This window comes from Fusarium tjaetaba (genome assembly GCF_013396195.1).
Source record: "Fusarium tjaetaba strain NRRL 66243 chromosome Unknown NRRL66243_c0000353, whole genome shotgun sequence".
In the NCBI taxonomy this organism is placed as follows: Eukaryota; Fungi; Ascomycota; class Sordariomycetes; order Hypocreales; family Nectriaceae; genus Fusarium; species Fusarium tjaetaba.
This window is the reverse complement of record NW_023501549.1, coordinates 22,889-35,791: the sequence shown is the minus strand read 5'-3', so window position 1 is coordinate 35,791 and position 12,903 is coordinate 22,889. Positions and strand designations below refer to the sequence as shown.

Here is a 12,903-nt window from a genome sequence, read left to right as displayed (position 1 = left end):
ACATCTGAGCACTTCGACACTGGTCAATCAACGACTCGGCCATGCTTATTTCCTCGTCAGGCCAGAGTACCTAGAATGCCCAGGGTGCTAAACTCACAATGGCAGAAAGTTCCCAAAGAGGTTTTGACTTGCATAGCAGCGGACTGTGAAACTGCTCTTTTCTGGACAACTGGACGAGCAGGTTTCGAATGGAGCAAATTTCAATCAGTTCATGATGTGTGAGCGGGTAGTGTCCTCGCAACGTGTATGCAGTAGTTTACTTGTAATGCATAATAAGTGCGGCCACGCTGGCACACCAAGCTCTTCACCAGGTGTTGTGCGTTCTTCATGCATGTAATGTCACTCGAGGCTGCAGCGGGCGACAAAGAACTATGCAGCCAACCTGGACCTCGTCCGAGCACTGTCATACGGGTGAACAAAGATGTTACCTTGACTGACAGATAGCCAGACAAGCAACGCCAGTTCGACTCAGCACTGACTACGGCAACCGGCGGTAGGCTTGAGGGCAAAGAAAAATGGCACAAAACATTCATTGTTCCTGGGTATCCCAAAACACCTGTCTAACAAATCTAACCAAAATCCCAGCAATATCATTATCAATTCAATGAAACACCACCACAGAAAACAAACGGGTGCCAGTTACTCAAACCCCCTTCGAGATGCGAGCTCATTTGCGTATACGATCCGATCGTGATTGGACACATATTCAGAAAGGCAGAAAGTATCTAAAAGTCTTGACGGGGCTAAACCTCAGGATGACGAAAAGGAGATAGGCTGGCAGCCAAAGACCTATGGTAAGTGTGTGACGCGGATCGCTGTAGACGCTGTCGTAGTGCTGTGCAGCATGCACAAAGCATCATCACAGCAGGGAGTTGCCACAGTACACGAGTAATACCCTTGGTACCTGATGTACAGCATCATTCGCAAGGGTGAACTATACTGTCGATCAAACCAAGATCTTCTCAATTTTAACCAGCAGTTTTCCCCCTGGTACAACGCGGGGCTTCGAGTCCATGAGTCGGATGAATCGATAGCCGGGTCGCAGACGGTCTAGGCGGATGCAAGCCCAGGCAAGCAGTGGCGAGCTGCCAAGCTTGGCTGAATCGTCCTCGACCTTGAACCTAGGGAATTTCATCGAATTAGTACGATATGAAGCAAGAGTTGCCGACCAACAAGCTTTGCGTCCCGCCCCGCCCCGCTAGCTGGCGGATCTTAAGGATGGCGAGGTGAATGACACGAGTCACCATCACGGTGCACCAGCTGACCAGGTATGACCATGCCAGTCCAGGCAGTGTGGGAAACGGCAAGTAGCAACCCGATGATCAAACATGATTAACCGTATTGGGATCTGTGATCTGCGTCTCACTCAGACCGAACTGGAGGTCTGTGTCCTGGGGCAAAGGGTATCTTGGAAAGCAGCTGGTCCTTGATACCCAAGGAAGCCGATGGGTTATAGCTATTACCATAGGACAGAAAGGAGCTCACCGCCATAATGTAAGCTCTTTGACCGTAAAAGACTCACTGCAGTGTTTCAACGACGCACTTGTGTGATTGGCAAGACACAGGAGACGGTCCGAGAGCAGGAGGTGGGAGGGTGGGATACCGATGCATGACAGAATTGAAAAAGTTGTCCACTAACCTGATGAAACTGAGCTCTTCGACCACCTTGGGAATGTTCAAGAACTGAAGGGTCGAGCCATGGGGGCCGAAATCAGGATGATCTGTCTTACCAACGTCTGTTTTATCTTTGTACTTGTGCTCCTGCATATATGCGTCACGTTCAGCATCGGTTGGCTTGTCGACATGCAGCTCTGCCTTTATCAACGGCCTTAAGGTGCTGGCTGAGCGGCCGGCGTCTGCTGCGTCGCCAGCTTGGATCGGAATGTGTTGTCCAGCAAAAACTATGATCCTCAGATTCATGGTACGACCTGGTGTGGCTTCGCTCTGAGTCTCTGCAGATTTGTTTGAACTTTGATAACCCTCCGGTTTCAGAACCCAACCCTTCTCATCTGCAAACATGCCTTCGTTGAGCATCATGCCTTCATCCAGATACTGCCAATTCATGGCGACCATCTGAACACCGCCACGCCAAAACAGACTTGGGTCTGGATTTGAGCTATCGAACCTTCGACCTGCAGGGAAAGCGCGCATGAAGTATCCCTTGTTATGGGTAAACATGTCGCGATGCTGCTTTTGGTGAAGTTCTAGGATACGGTTCTCACTGATAGAAAAAATGTGGGCAGGGATTTTGGCTTCCTTGGTTGCGAGACCCTTATAATGCTGACTGCGTGTGTACACAGCAAGTTTGCCAAGGTTCTCACAGATCCGAACCTTGGAGCTGGTGTTCTTCTCGTGCGAAGGAAATGTGCTATTAGAACCTGTCAGGGATGGTCCTGTGGATTGCGAGGGATGCTCATCCTCCGACCCTGATGCATCCTCGTCATGTGCGTAAATAGCAGGTAGATCCATAGTGCTAGGCGGCACCACGATCTTTGCAGGAGCCTTCTTGACCTTTACGAGAATTCTTTTCCGCAGCTCGCCCAACTTCGGGAGTTGCAATCTCGGGCCAGTATCATCGATTGCCTTATCCACAAGCATCTCACCCCACTCCTCTTTCATGATTTTGACCATGACCTCTTGCTGGTCCTCGTCAGCGTGCACCTCTAGGCTGACTATAATTGGGAGGTCATTATCGATGAATGCAGACTCGCCAACGGCTCTGCACACCTCTCGAAACCCACACGGCGCAGTTAGAGTCCATCCATGTGTCACAATTGGCTCGTCTTTGGGGAACGACTGCCTTGTGCGTGGTGAAAGAGGTTTAGCAACGTCCAGACGGTCTCCAGATTCTCGTGTCTCGAGCGGAACTTGATTCACACTCGATCGTGGGGAGGAATTTCGGCTTCCTAAGCTGGTACTGCGGGAGCGATTGGCGGTTTTGTCGCCAAGATATCCTTCAACTTTGTCGATCACTGTGGTAGCGACATTGGGAAACGATTCTCCTGAGAGTCCACGCTTATGGTCAACCTTGGTGGCTCTGCCTCTCGTTGTGGGAATAATTGTATCCCCATTCCACACATCAATCTCGATACAGCGGCATCCTCGAAGAAGAACCTGTTGGCAACCAATGTCAGCTACGCAATCCTCGAAAATGCTTGCAGAATTCCATCAAATAAACGTACTGTTCTGTATGCTTCGGGGGAGCTTCTGCTCAGTGAAGCCAGTTGATTCCCGACCAGATAGGTGTTGTGACTGCTGCTAATAAAGTAATTTGTGAGAGGTTTTGAGAGATCTTTTTCTGGCAAGGGCCCAGTGGCCTCCCATGAGAAGTCGGTAACCCAAGTGTATTTGAAATCTCCCAAGGAATAATCCTCCTTAGCAAGTTCGCTCACGGCGCTCTCGCTCTCGCCCTGGACAGTTCGTAAGAAATCGGCAAACTTGTCTTTGGACAGTCGCGGCTCTGAACCGCAAAGGTCATAGAATGTACGGTCGAGGGCCTCGTGCATCTCAGTAGTAATATGAATGTCCGGTATATCGGGAATTGGCGCTTGCTGATCAGAACTGCGGCTCGAGCATTCGTCAATTGGTGGTTGTTTCTGTGCTACAGGCTGTTCCCAGCCGTACATGGGAGCTGGCGATGCGGCGGTCGTGAAACGAACCATGCCCTTGAGAGCACCTATGGCTTGGAAATTGGAGTTGCCAAAGATGGACATAGTACGGGCGCGGCGAGGTTTGTCGTCCTTTGCGCTACGGCGCCGCTGGAGTCTAATGTCAGTGGTTACGGTCAAGAGGTTTGAGATGCTGATATGGCTCACTATAAGGCCACAAAAGATCGACATGGTGACGAGCTATAGTTCCCAGGGGCGAAATGGGGTTAGAAGCTGGCGATGTCGGCGACGGTTATATGGCAGAAACCATTGGAGCGAAGGGCTGCCCCGTTGGTCAACCAAGCATGAGAAAATTGCAAGCCCGGGACTCTGTTGCTTCACAGTTGAGAATCGGTATCTTGAGTCCGGTCTTGTGAGCAGAGGTCCTTCGATTGAGCGTTGACAAGTAAGATGTTTTGAAAGAAGGAGAAGAAAGGCGACAGAATGGATGGATTGGATGTCAGCACGCTTGTCTGATAGGCGATAAATTAATACGGCGGTCTCCCCGGTTCAGTAGCCAAGCTAGCAGCCGAGTCCAGGTCTCGTTAGCGTGCTGCAGCACAGCCCTAGGGGGATGGGGTCGAGCAGGGGACGGGCTGAAAGAAGAATGGATACCGAGTCCCAGGGCTGGAAAAGATTGGGCCATGGAGGCTTGGGGGCGAAGAGATGATTGGAGAGAGCGTAGTTGACTGTTTAGAGGAAGCAGGGCGACCAAGCAGCATCATGGCCACGGCTGCTGTGTCCTCAAAGAGTGAGGATGACTGTGTGAAGACGATAGCAACGGCCTGATGGAATGGGGGCTGTGCCTTGCCATGTTGTGCTGTGTTGTGCTGTGCTGTGTTGCGCTGCCATGTGTCACTGTGCGCTGTATTGTATCAATGATGAGCCCTGTTATTCTCCAGATCAACAGATGCTTCATGCCAATTGATTCATCTGCCAAATTAGAGCTTTTGGGTATTTCTATGCTCTACCAGCAGGCATAAAGCATTTCGAATTTGAATCCAATCGTTCAATGGGATTCAACGCTCAGGCCGAACGGCTCCGGGAAGGTGCGGGTGGGGCCGTAATTAAGGTAAGGTAAGGTAAGCAGTGAGGTCATACGTTGGCCACATTCAATGACAGCGTGATTCACCTCCAAGGTTTTACTTACTCGAAGACTGTAGCAATTGCAGAGGTCATCTACAAAGACTGATAGGCTTTCGTGTATATCTCCAAAGTCAAGCGTATCATCCTCTGCAAAGCTGCACCGAGACCAAACGCTTTTGATCAAACTGGTGAGCCTTGAGTTCATATAAGCCCAACAATACTGCATCTTCAGCATCATGGGCTTCGACAATGAATACGAGGAGCAAGTTCGAGCGTGGGGTTTCGAGCGGGTTTTCACCTGGAGCGATTCGCCGTAAGTCTTCTTTGTTATTACGATTGTCTCTACAGACGATGGTTTCTGCAGCCTCTACACGTCGCATATCCATTCTAACATTTGGTTATAGAAACACTCACTATCCACCACACTCACACGCCGCTCTGACGACTCATCTAATTATCGAGGGCTCGATAACTCTTTGGTATCCGCAAGAGAAGGACGGTCAGAAGCAGGTATATGGCGTAGGGTCACGTATTGATGTTGATGCAGGAAGGGTTCATGAGGTTCAGGTGGGTGGAAGTGGGTGCACCATGGTAATAGGTGAATGAGGACAAGAGTGAAAAGTTTCGCTTTTGCGTTGAGCTCTCAGACTTGGCTTCGAACATAAGGCCACTGAGTTCATGGCTTAGGGTGGTTGTGCCTTCACATAGACAATGTGTATTAAGACTCAACAAGCATCTTACACTCTTTCAGGCTACATGCACGTCATGAATCAACAGGACGACGTATAGTCTTGGTGTATCATCTGCTGAGAGCTCTGGAACAATTTCGAGTGCTTGAGCAGCAAAAAGAATGAGAGGATAGAACGTGACTATCATGGTTGGACGAACAGGGAATCGAACCCTGGACCACTCCCAGATGATGGGTTGATGAGCAACGTAGCCATGCTAAGGGAGTATTATACCACTAAACCATTCGCCCGGAATTGTTGAGTTGCGGCTCCGAAGGATGCAATATTCGCGCTTGGCAAAGTGAACACTGCAAAGTTCCGTTCGTACTCCGTAGATTGGAGAGCGTCTGGCGTCAGTTGAGGATATCCGGTACAGGTTGCATACTTACAGAAAGTCTGTGAATACCTAGGCTAGTAAGATGTGTTGCTAAGGAAATCACTGCTCCGGGTTCGTGTAGTCTCTGCATCCTTGAGAAGAAAACCGCTGCGGGGAACGTCAAGAAGTGAAGAGGTTGGGTATGCATGTGAAGAACAATTGAGAGTTTGCTGACACGAATGTCACATCATAGGGTGTTGGATATATCTGGAAAGGCGGGCCAATGGCACACCGCATGTGAATGGGTGGGTGAACTCTCATGTCGATCCCGGAGAATTCGATGGTACGAGTTCGCGATTCCCACGTGGGTTTACTCTGCAAACATCATGCACTAGGAGTCTATGACTTGGATTGATGATGTGATGATTGCGTCTTGTGTTAACCCCAATCTGTCAGCATACCATCCAGTGTCTGAGAGCCCTGATGTGAGAACGCAGTGGAGGGAGTTAGCTGAGCAACAGATGAAACGGTCAACACGGGTCGAAAGCAAAAAGCTATGATCAGACAAGTTCGCTTGTCATCTTGGATGTTAAATGAACCCATGTCGAATGCCCAGGATGGGACCCTGTCTATCTCCGCTTGACTTGTCGGCCGATGGATGGATCATGGATGACCTTGAGCCGTAGCATTTCCCCACACTCAAGAGTCTCATTTCGTATAACATCCTCCGGAGTATATTGCTGTATTAAAGATTCGAAGTCAAGAGGTCGGGCGTCATGCAGGACAGTTTGGGAATGAGGCTAGCTCTCGTTAATTAGACAATCACTATTAGAAACCAAGCAATTCTATTAACTTGGTCTAATAAGTTTACTTCGATGGCGGTCAGTCTTATCTGCAGAAAGCTCACAGCAAGGTATCCAAAGTCGTTAAGTATCTAGTAGACCTCACCTTACACGCCAATTTGTGAGGGGGTCGAAAGGGGCCTCGTAATGCATGCAATGCACGTTAGAATTTCTAAACTCCCGGCGGCATATGTCGCCCATGAAAGTCTGTTTGTCTTTATTCATGTTTACGTTGACATAAGTGCCAGAAACTACTATCAGTGTACGTTGACTAGCGCGCTCAACAAGAGGCTCAAAGACTATTTGGGTTATGCGTGAGTAATTGGCCGCAAGGCATAGTGGGCATGGCGAGCGCGTGTGTGGCTGTACGCGTGGATAAACAACAGAGTTTGGTGATACTTTAACCGTGACCAAGTTTTGAACTTGAATTTAACAAGTGTCAGAATACCTTGATTTGAGTGATATAATACTGCCATTGTATGAATAGAATGCCTGGGTACCTATAGTAAGCGGACGGTGTCGGTCTGGCTTTGGTCTAGTTGGTTTATATGGCTTACCTTGCGGATTTGGAGCTTTCGCTCTCTCCAAAGAAGGTAGTTAGTACTAAAGTTGCCAGCTAACCCTTTAGGCTACCCGAGCTAGCCTGATGTATCATAGGTATCTATGGGTATCGTACGTTGAGAACTTGAGTGATGGATCCCATTCGAAACGCTCCGGTAGAGGTGGTAGGTGCTTTGGGTTATGTTGTGTTATGCGGGCTGCTTTCGGTCTTGGTGGAGCATTGCTGTTCAACATGTTGAGATGACGGCATGGGGAAATCATGATGCAGCCATATCGTATCGCATCGTATTGTGTTGGGTGTAGTAAGTCATGGTGCGCGTCGGTCTCCATTCTACAACATGCCGACTCCGATGATACAGCATCAGCATCGCATCGTATCCACGAGGAGGGCGCTCGGACGGCTTGCGTGTTTCGTTTTATGTGAGTTCTGGAGCTGACAATGACAATTGCAGCCGAGTCGGGTCGAGTCAAGAATATGTTATAGCCACGGCACTCGATCTGTAACGCTGCAGCTCAGCCTCTAGTTGGACAACATCATGTCAGCTCTTGGTTGGGTGGCCTCGACCGACATGGAGTTTGATTTGAGCAAGACGAGACAAAAGAAACAGGTTCAGAAAAGAGGCTTGAGGTTCCGAGACGGGGTGTGAGTGAATGCTCCCCGCAACTTTGCAAACAGCCCGCCGACCTGGACTGTAATAAGAAAAAGCGGTACTGCCTGTTCTATAGTGGACTTTATTGACTAATATGGATGAATGGGATGCTACGGATTCATGTTTGGCAGGATCGTCTATGAGACGAATAAAACAAAGGAGCTGGCGGAAGTCGTCCAAGATGATGATTTACACAAGCATAATTTCGCGGATCATCATAGTGTGTGAAAATCCAAGACCTGATCGACCTGCCATCCCTAGAGGACACGACATCCATGTTCACTTCGCTTGTTGCTAAGGCTGCCAGGCTGCATACATAATTGTAACTCAATTCTCGTAATCACTCCAGATGGATGTCCAGTGGTTGTTGGAAAGGGTAGTGGTAGTGACGGTTCGAAGGCCACCTCATGGCGGAAACTCAATTATACCTACATACTACTTAGGTAGGTATGTACTAACCTAGGGAGATAACCTCGGATGATCGCTGAATAAGACTCGCTAAAATCAGCCTCCAAGGCATAAACTGTGAGATGACTTGTTGTTATCTCCAGGCTTCAGAGATGCATTGAAACCTTGGCGCCTCTGGATCGAGGACATTTTTCCGAAGTCAATTGCCCTCCCAACCAGTTGATTGGGTACTAGGCGTTTGCCGAAACGTGCAATCCAGTCCAATCGTATTAGGATCGGAAGTATCGATGGAGGTGCCTTGGCTAGTGCTACCTACCTGCCTTAGCTCGTTCCGTTTGGTTCCTTGGCCTACCTTGGTGCTTGGTTCCTTTGGGGGGTGACCTTTTGGTGACCATTAGGTGTGTTCTGCTAAGACTGCTAACCTCCAAGCTCTCCAAACTCCACTCTCTTCCCGTCATATCATAGCTCCTCTAGCTTACCTTTAGTTTCTGCTCTCCAACATGGGAAACTTCAGAGTTCGTCTAATCCGGGAGTGACATGGACGCGCAGCTCCTCTTTTCTTGCATGTGTCCCCTCAGCATGTTACTCTTTTCATCACATCGCATCAGCGCTATTCTCCGCTCTGCCTGCTCCCTTCAAGGCTGTGGTCGCTTGTGCTGTGCTGTGCTGTGCTTTGCTGTTTGATGCGAGCGTCTCGTCTCGCCTCGTCCGGTCCCTGTCCAGTTTGGTATGGCTTTGTTATGGTCTCACCCCTCCCATGGATCTCATACCTCACCTTAACTAACAACCAGGTTCTCCTTGTCCTTGCCCGGGAGTTCCCCTCATGCGACGCCGACTTTCAAATCAACTCCGCCAAAAATGCCATGGATCTTTAAACTCGACTCCACCTCGTCCAACCTCCCCTCTCTCTCGCGCGCTCTCTCTTATTCTCTTCTATTCTCATATCATCGAGCTTCTTTCTTATTCTCAGTCCTCTTTCTAGATCATAGACTAAGCAATCATTTAACTTTACAAATACATACTCCTCCACCCTGTATTTCGCGAAGCTTCGGCTTCAATTCCATCCTTCCTCGCGGCTGAATAGAAAGACGGGACAATTCGTGTTTGACGGCATGGAGGCGTTTATGTACCAGTGAACGGTCGTTTCTGCTTGTTGAGGCATCTCACAAGCTCACTTACGAGCAACCAACCTCCTCTCCTTCCGATATCATCTCACGAGCAAGGAGTTGAACCAGTTTGGCCCAATGGGCAATGAACTATCCGCCGAATCCCCTCGCGGGCATCGGAAACTATCCAAGCCACCTCACTGCAGCCAGGCATCTGCAGCTGGTCTGCCATACACTGCTACTGCTGTGACACCCCATCGTGAGCACTTCTCTAACTCGTATCTGGTCGGATCGCTGCCGCCTGCTCCCAATAAGGCTTCTACAACGAGAAGAGTGGCGCCTGGGCTCGGTATAGCCGTCCCAGCTGGTGACGCTTCCAGTCCTGTACAATCACCTACATGTAGAGACCCCATGCGCGATTTGAAATCGCGTACGCGGTCTATCCAGTCAGAGCGGTCTCCTATACTGCCAGCTTTCGTCAACAGCTCCAGGACCAGCTCTATTGCTCAGGACAGCAGCTACCGCACACTGGCGCGCGCTGATAGGTTTGTGCAACATGTCTCCATGTCGATAAATAGAGCTAACTGCCTGGAAATAGCATGCCTGTTGCAGTACGGCGTGGCTCTGCAAGCTACGATACGAGAGCTGCCGAGGCCAAGAAGCTTCTCAATGCAAAGGAGAAGCTCCCAAGCGAGCCCATCATCTCCAAGTCCAATAAGCATTCTGATGAGACTGGTCAGGATGTGACGGATGATACCAACAACGCCACCCAATCTGCAGGTTCGTCCATTAGCAGAACCAATTCAGACGTCTCTCTTTACATGCCAATGCGCCGCCGCTCGGTCGCTCAAACTCCCGGCATAGCAACCAGAGCTCATCATTTCAACCCCCCAGTCTCGGCAAAGTCGAGTTTCCGCAAGAGTCTTCCAGCTACGCCCTCTCAGTCCAGGCACAATTCGATAGAATCTGGCATGGCAAGACGCATGTCAATGCCGACTACAATCCCTTCCCAGGCACAATCCACGGTCCGAGCCGTAACGCCGGTCGAAGCTGACTATAAACAGCTAGGTGGTATGAAGTTTGGATCCCTACGCATCACAAACGGGGCCCCTGGAACTTCTCCAATGCCTGAAGATGACGTCAAACAGCAAGGGGCTTCTGAGTCGGCACTAGCGATCCCTCGTGCGGAATACTTTCATGAGCAAGCCAAGAACCCACCCAGACTGATGAATCAGGGCTCGACCATGACAGAGGCCAATGAGCTAATGACGGGTGAGAAATCACTTACTTCTCGAGTCGCGAGCTGTGTTACCGAGTGCTCGAGCGATGCGGAAAAATCTAGAACAGGCGATGGCGGAATGTCTGGGAACGGGAATGCTGTCTCATTTCCGGTTGCTGAGGTTCTGGACGTAAGGGAAGACCCAAATGCAAAGCCCGAACCCAAGAAAATGCAACTTGGACTCGAAAACAAAATGCTTAAAGGGCTGTCAAGATCTGATAGTGGCTTCATTCCAAGTCCTTCATCGGAGAAAACCCAACGCTCTGCGTCTCGAGTCGACAGTGGTTACAGTTCCAATGTCTCTCTCCGATCATTGCCCAGCCTGAGATCCGGTGTCACGGACAAGAACACCATGGCCTCCGAAAAGCTTGATGTGGACATGTCCGGGATGTGTTCGCCCTCGGATTCGAATTCGACTCGAACTTCTTCTTTGGTACCTTCTCAGACACGTAGCCGACTGCCTGTCCACCTCGAGGTCCCGTTGTCATCGACAGATGACGATACCTCTTCGACTTGTCCAACGAGTCCCTCGAGTCCTGCTAGTCGTCCATTCTCGCCATTTAGTCGTGGTAGCCGCATGCGCCTCTCTTCGTTGAGATCAAACAAGAGTTTCGAACCACGGGCGTCGAACACTGCGACAGCGCCGATCGTTCTTTCCACAGGAGACTTTCAGGAGCACCGACCTTCGCCAGCCGCAGACGTCAGTCGTGGTGGCAGTAAGATATACAGATTCCTGAATGGCTCTCGCAAGAAGGGATCCCTAAAGAAAGGGGAAGTGACTTCAATCGAACAGGACGTCATTGCCGATCCTTTAGGACTAAAGACAGGCTCCATACCTAAATCCAACCGACCTTCGCTTCGAAAGGAGCCGAGCAAGGACACTCTGCATACTATTATGAGTGCTGGGAGCCAGGATGCGATCGGTGGTACAAGACGCGGGGAGGGCGTAGCGCGAGGGGTCAAGAAGACCGTTGGCAAGAAGATATCTCGACGTCAGTCGTGGCGCCAATCCATTGCTCAGTTATTTGGTTCAAGGAGCGCGGACGCCAGCCCTGCCTTGAGTTCCATACCTGAGCCTGAGCCCACACCAAGGCGCCCATTAACTGCTATGGAGCTTACTTCTCATTCTTTCAATGCGGCTCCCAGCCCTCGAGCTGTGAGCTCATGGTCATCTCGCCCAGCACCAAGAAAGGCTGTCAGTAGCTCTGGTAGCTTAGCTCCAGAGACCCGGAAGATGGTTAATAAGTCAAGCATACAGGAGAGCCGCGACAAGCCAGAGTTAGCCCATCTTCGCACGAATGTTTCCGCACCTAACTTGTCAGCGAAACGTCGATCATCCCTGAGTCCATCTACGCTTGAGATGGATCAGACGCTGCGAACAAAGACCTCACCGCCTGTGAGTATGCAAAATCGAGGCAGTAAGCCTCCCAAAGCAAAGTCACAGGCGCAAAACCGAGCCATGACACCTTCTTTCCCTATTAACTCCCGTCCGAGCGCTAGTCGTCGACTCTCGTTACCCCAAGATTATGGTCGAATGACACCACACAGCCGTCAGATCTCGCATAGCCGTACCGAGTCACGCAGCTCCAGTCGAGGCATGGCCATGAGTCCTACCGCGGGGTTAAGCTCCCAGCAAGTCAATGCTGTTCAACACTCCAGAGTTTTGTCATACTCGAGTAATGGTACGCAACAGAGTGGTCCTGCTACCCAACAAGTCAAGCATCACCGGCGAGTATCCGCACCTGCGCAGCCGCACCAAATCGCCAACATGCCGCGCTCTCGGAGCAGCACTACACTTATGCAGATACAGCAGCAGCAGATGCATCAGCAGCAGATGCTACAGCAACACCAACAACGACGACCTCGAACATCTGTCCAATCATGGGCTCCAATGGATATGCACAGCCTCAATCAGCAACTGCAGCAGAACTACATGATGCAGAATCAAGCGCTTGTCTATGGTGCACCGAACATGGTTCAGCAATACCCAAACATCTACGTTACAAGCCCAGTCCCAAATCATCATGTGCACGGTAGGCAGGGTTCCCAGGGTGGGATATACGTTCAAGATCCCCCTTTTCGGGTCCTCCACAGCTATAACTCCCCAGCATATCGAAACGTTCCTATATGGAGCCAGTAGCTCGGAGCCTCAACAGCTGGCTCGCCCAGTTCTTTGATTTCATCGAGATACTATATATGATGAAAATGGTTTACAATTTCATTAATTCTTTTACTGCTTGGCGTTCTCGGGTAAAGGCAGCCTTTCCTTGGAGTACTGGA

General features: G+C 50.2%; 2 protein-coding genes across 2 annotated transcripts; one reads left to right on the top strand and one right to left on the bottom strand.

Annotated features, from left to right (window-relative positions):
• Nucleotides 1–946: 946 nt before the first annotated feature.
• FTJAE_12676 (1-phosphatidylinositol-4 5-bisphosphate phosphodiesterase) lies at nucleotides 947–3,839 on the bottom strand (the record flags this gene model as incomplete). Its single annotated transcript, XM_037345746.1, has 4 exons — nucleotides 947–1,121; nucleotides 1,640–3,114; nucleotides 3,183–3,758; nucleotides 3,816–3,839. The coding sequence occupies 4 exons, from the start codon at nucleotides 3,837–3,839 to the stop codon at nucleotides 947–949; spliced, it is 2,250 nt and encodes a 749-aa protein (XP_037200292.1).
• A 5,643-nt stretch (nucleotides 3,840–9,482) lies between these two features.
• FTJAE_12675 (SNF5-component of SWI SNF transcription activator complex) lies at nucleotides 9,483–12,763 on the top strand (the record flags this gene model as incomplete). Its single annotated transcript, XM_037345745.1, has 2 exons — nucleotides 9,483–9,889; nucleotides 9,943–12,763. 2 exons carry the CDS (start codon nucleotides 9,483–9,485, stop codon nucleotides 12,761–12,763), a joined length of 3,228 nt encoding a protein of 1,075 aa, XP_037200291.1.
• Between the last annotated feature and the right edge of the window lie 140 nt (nucleotides 12,764–12,903).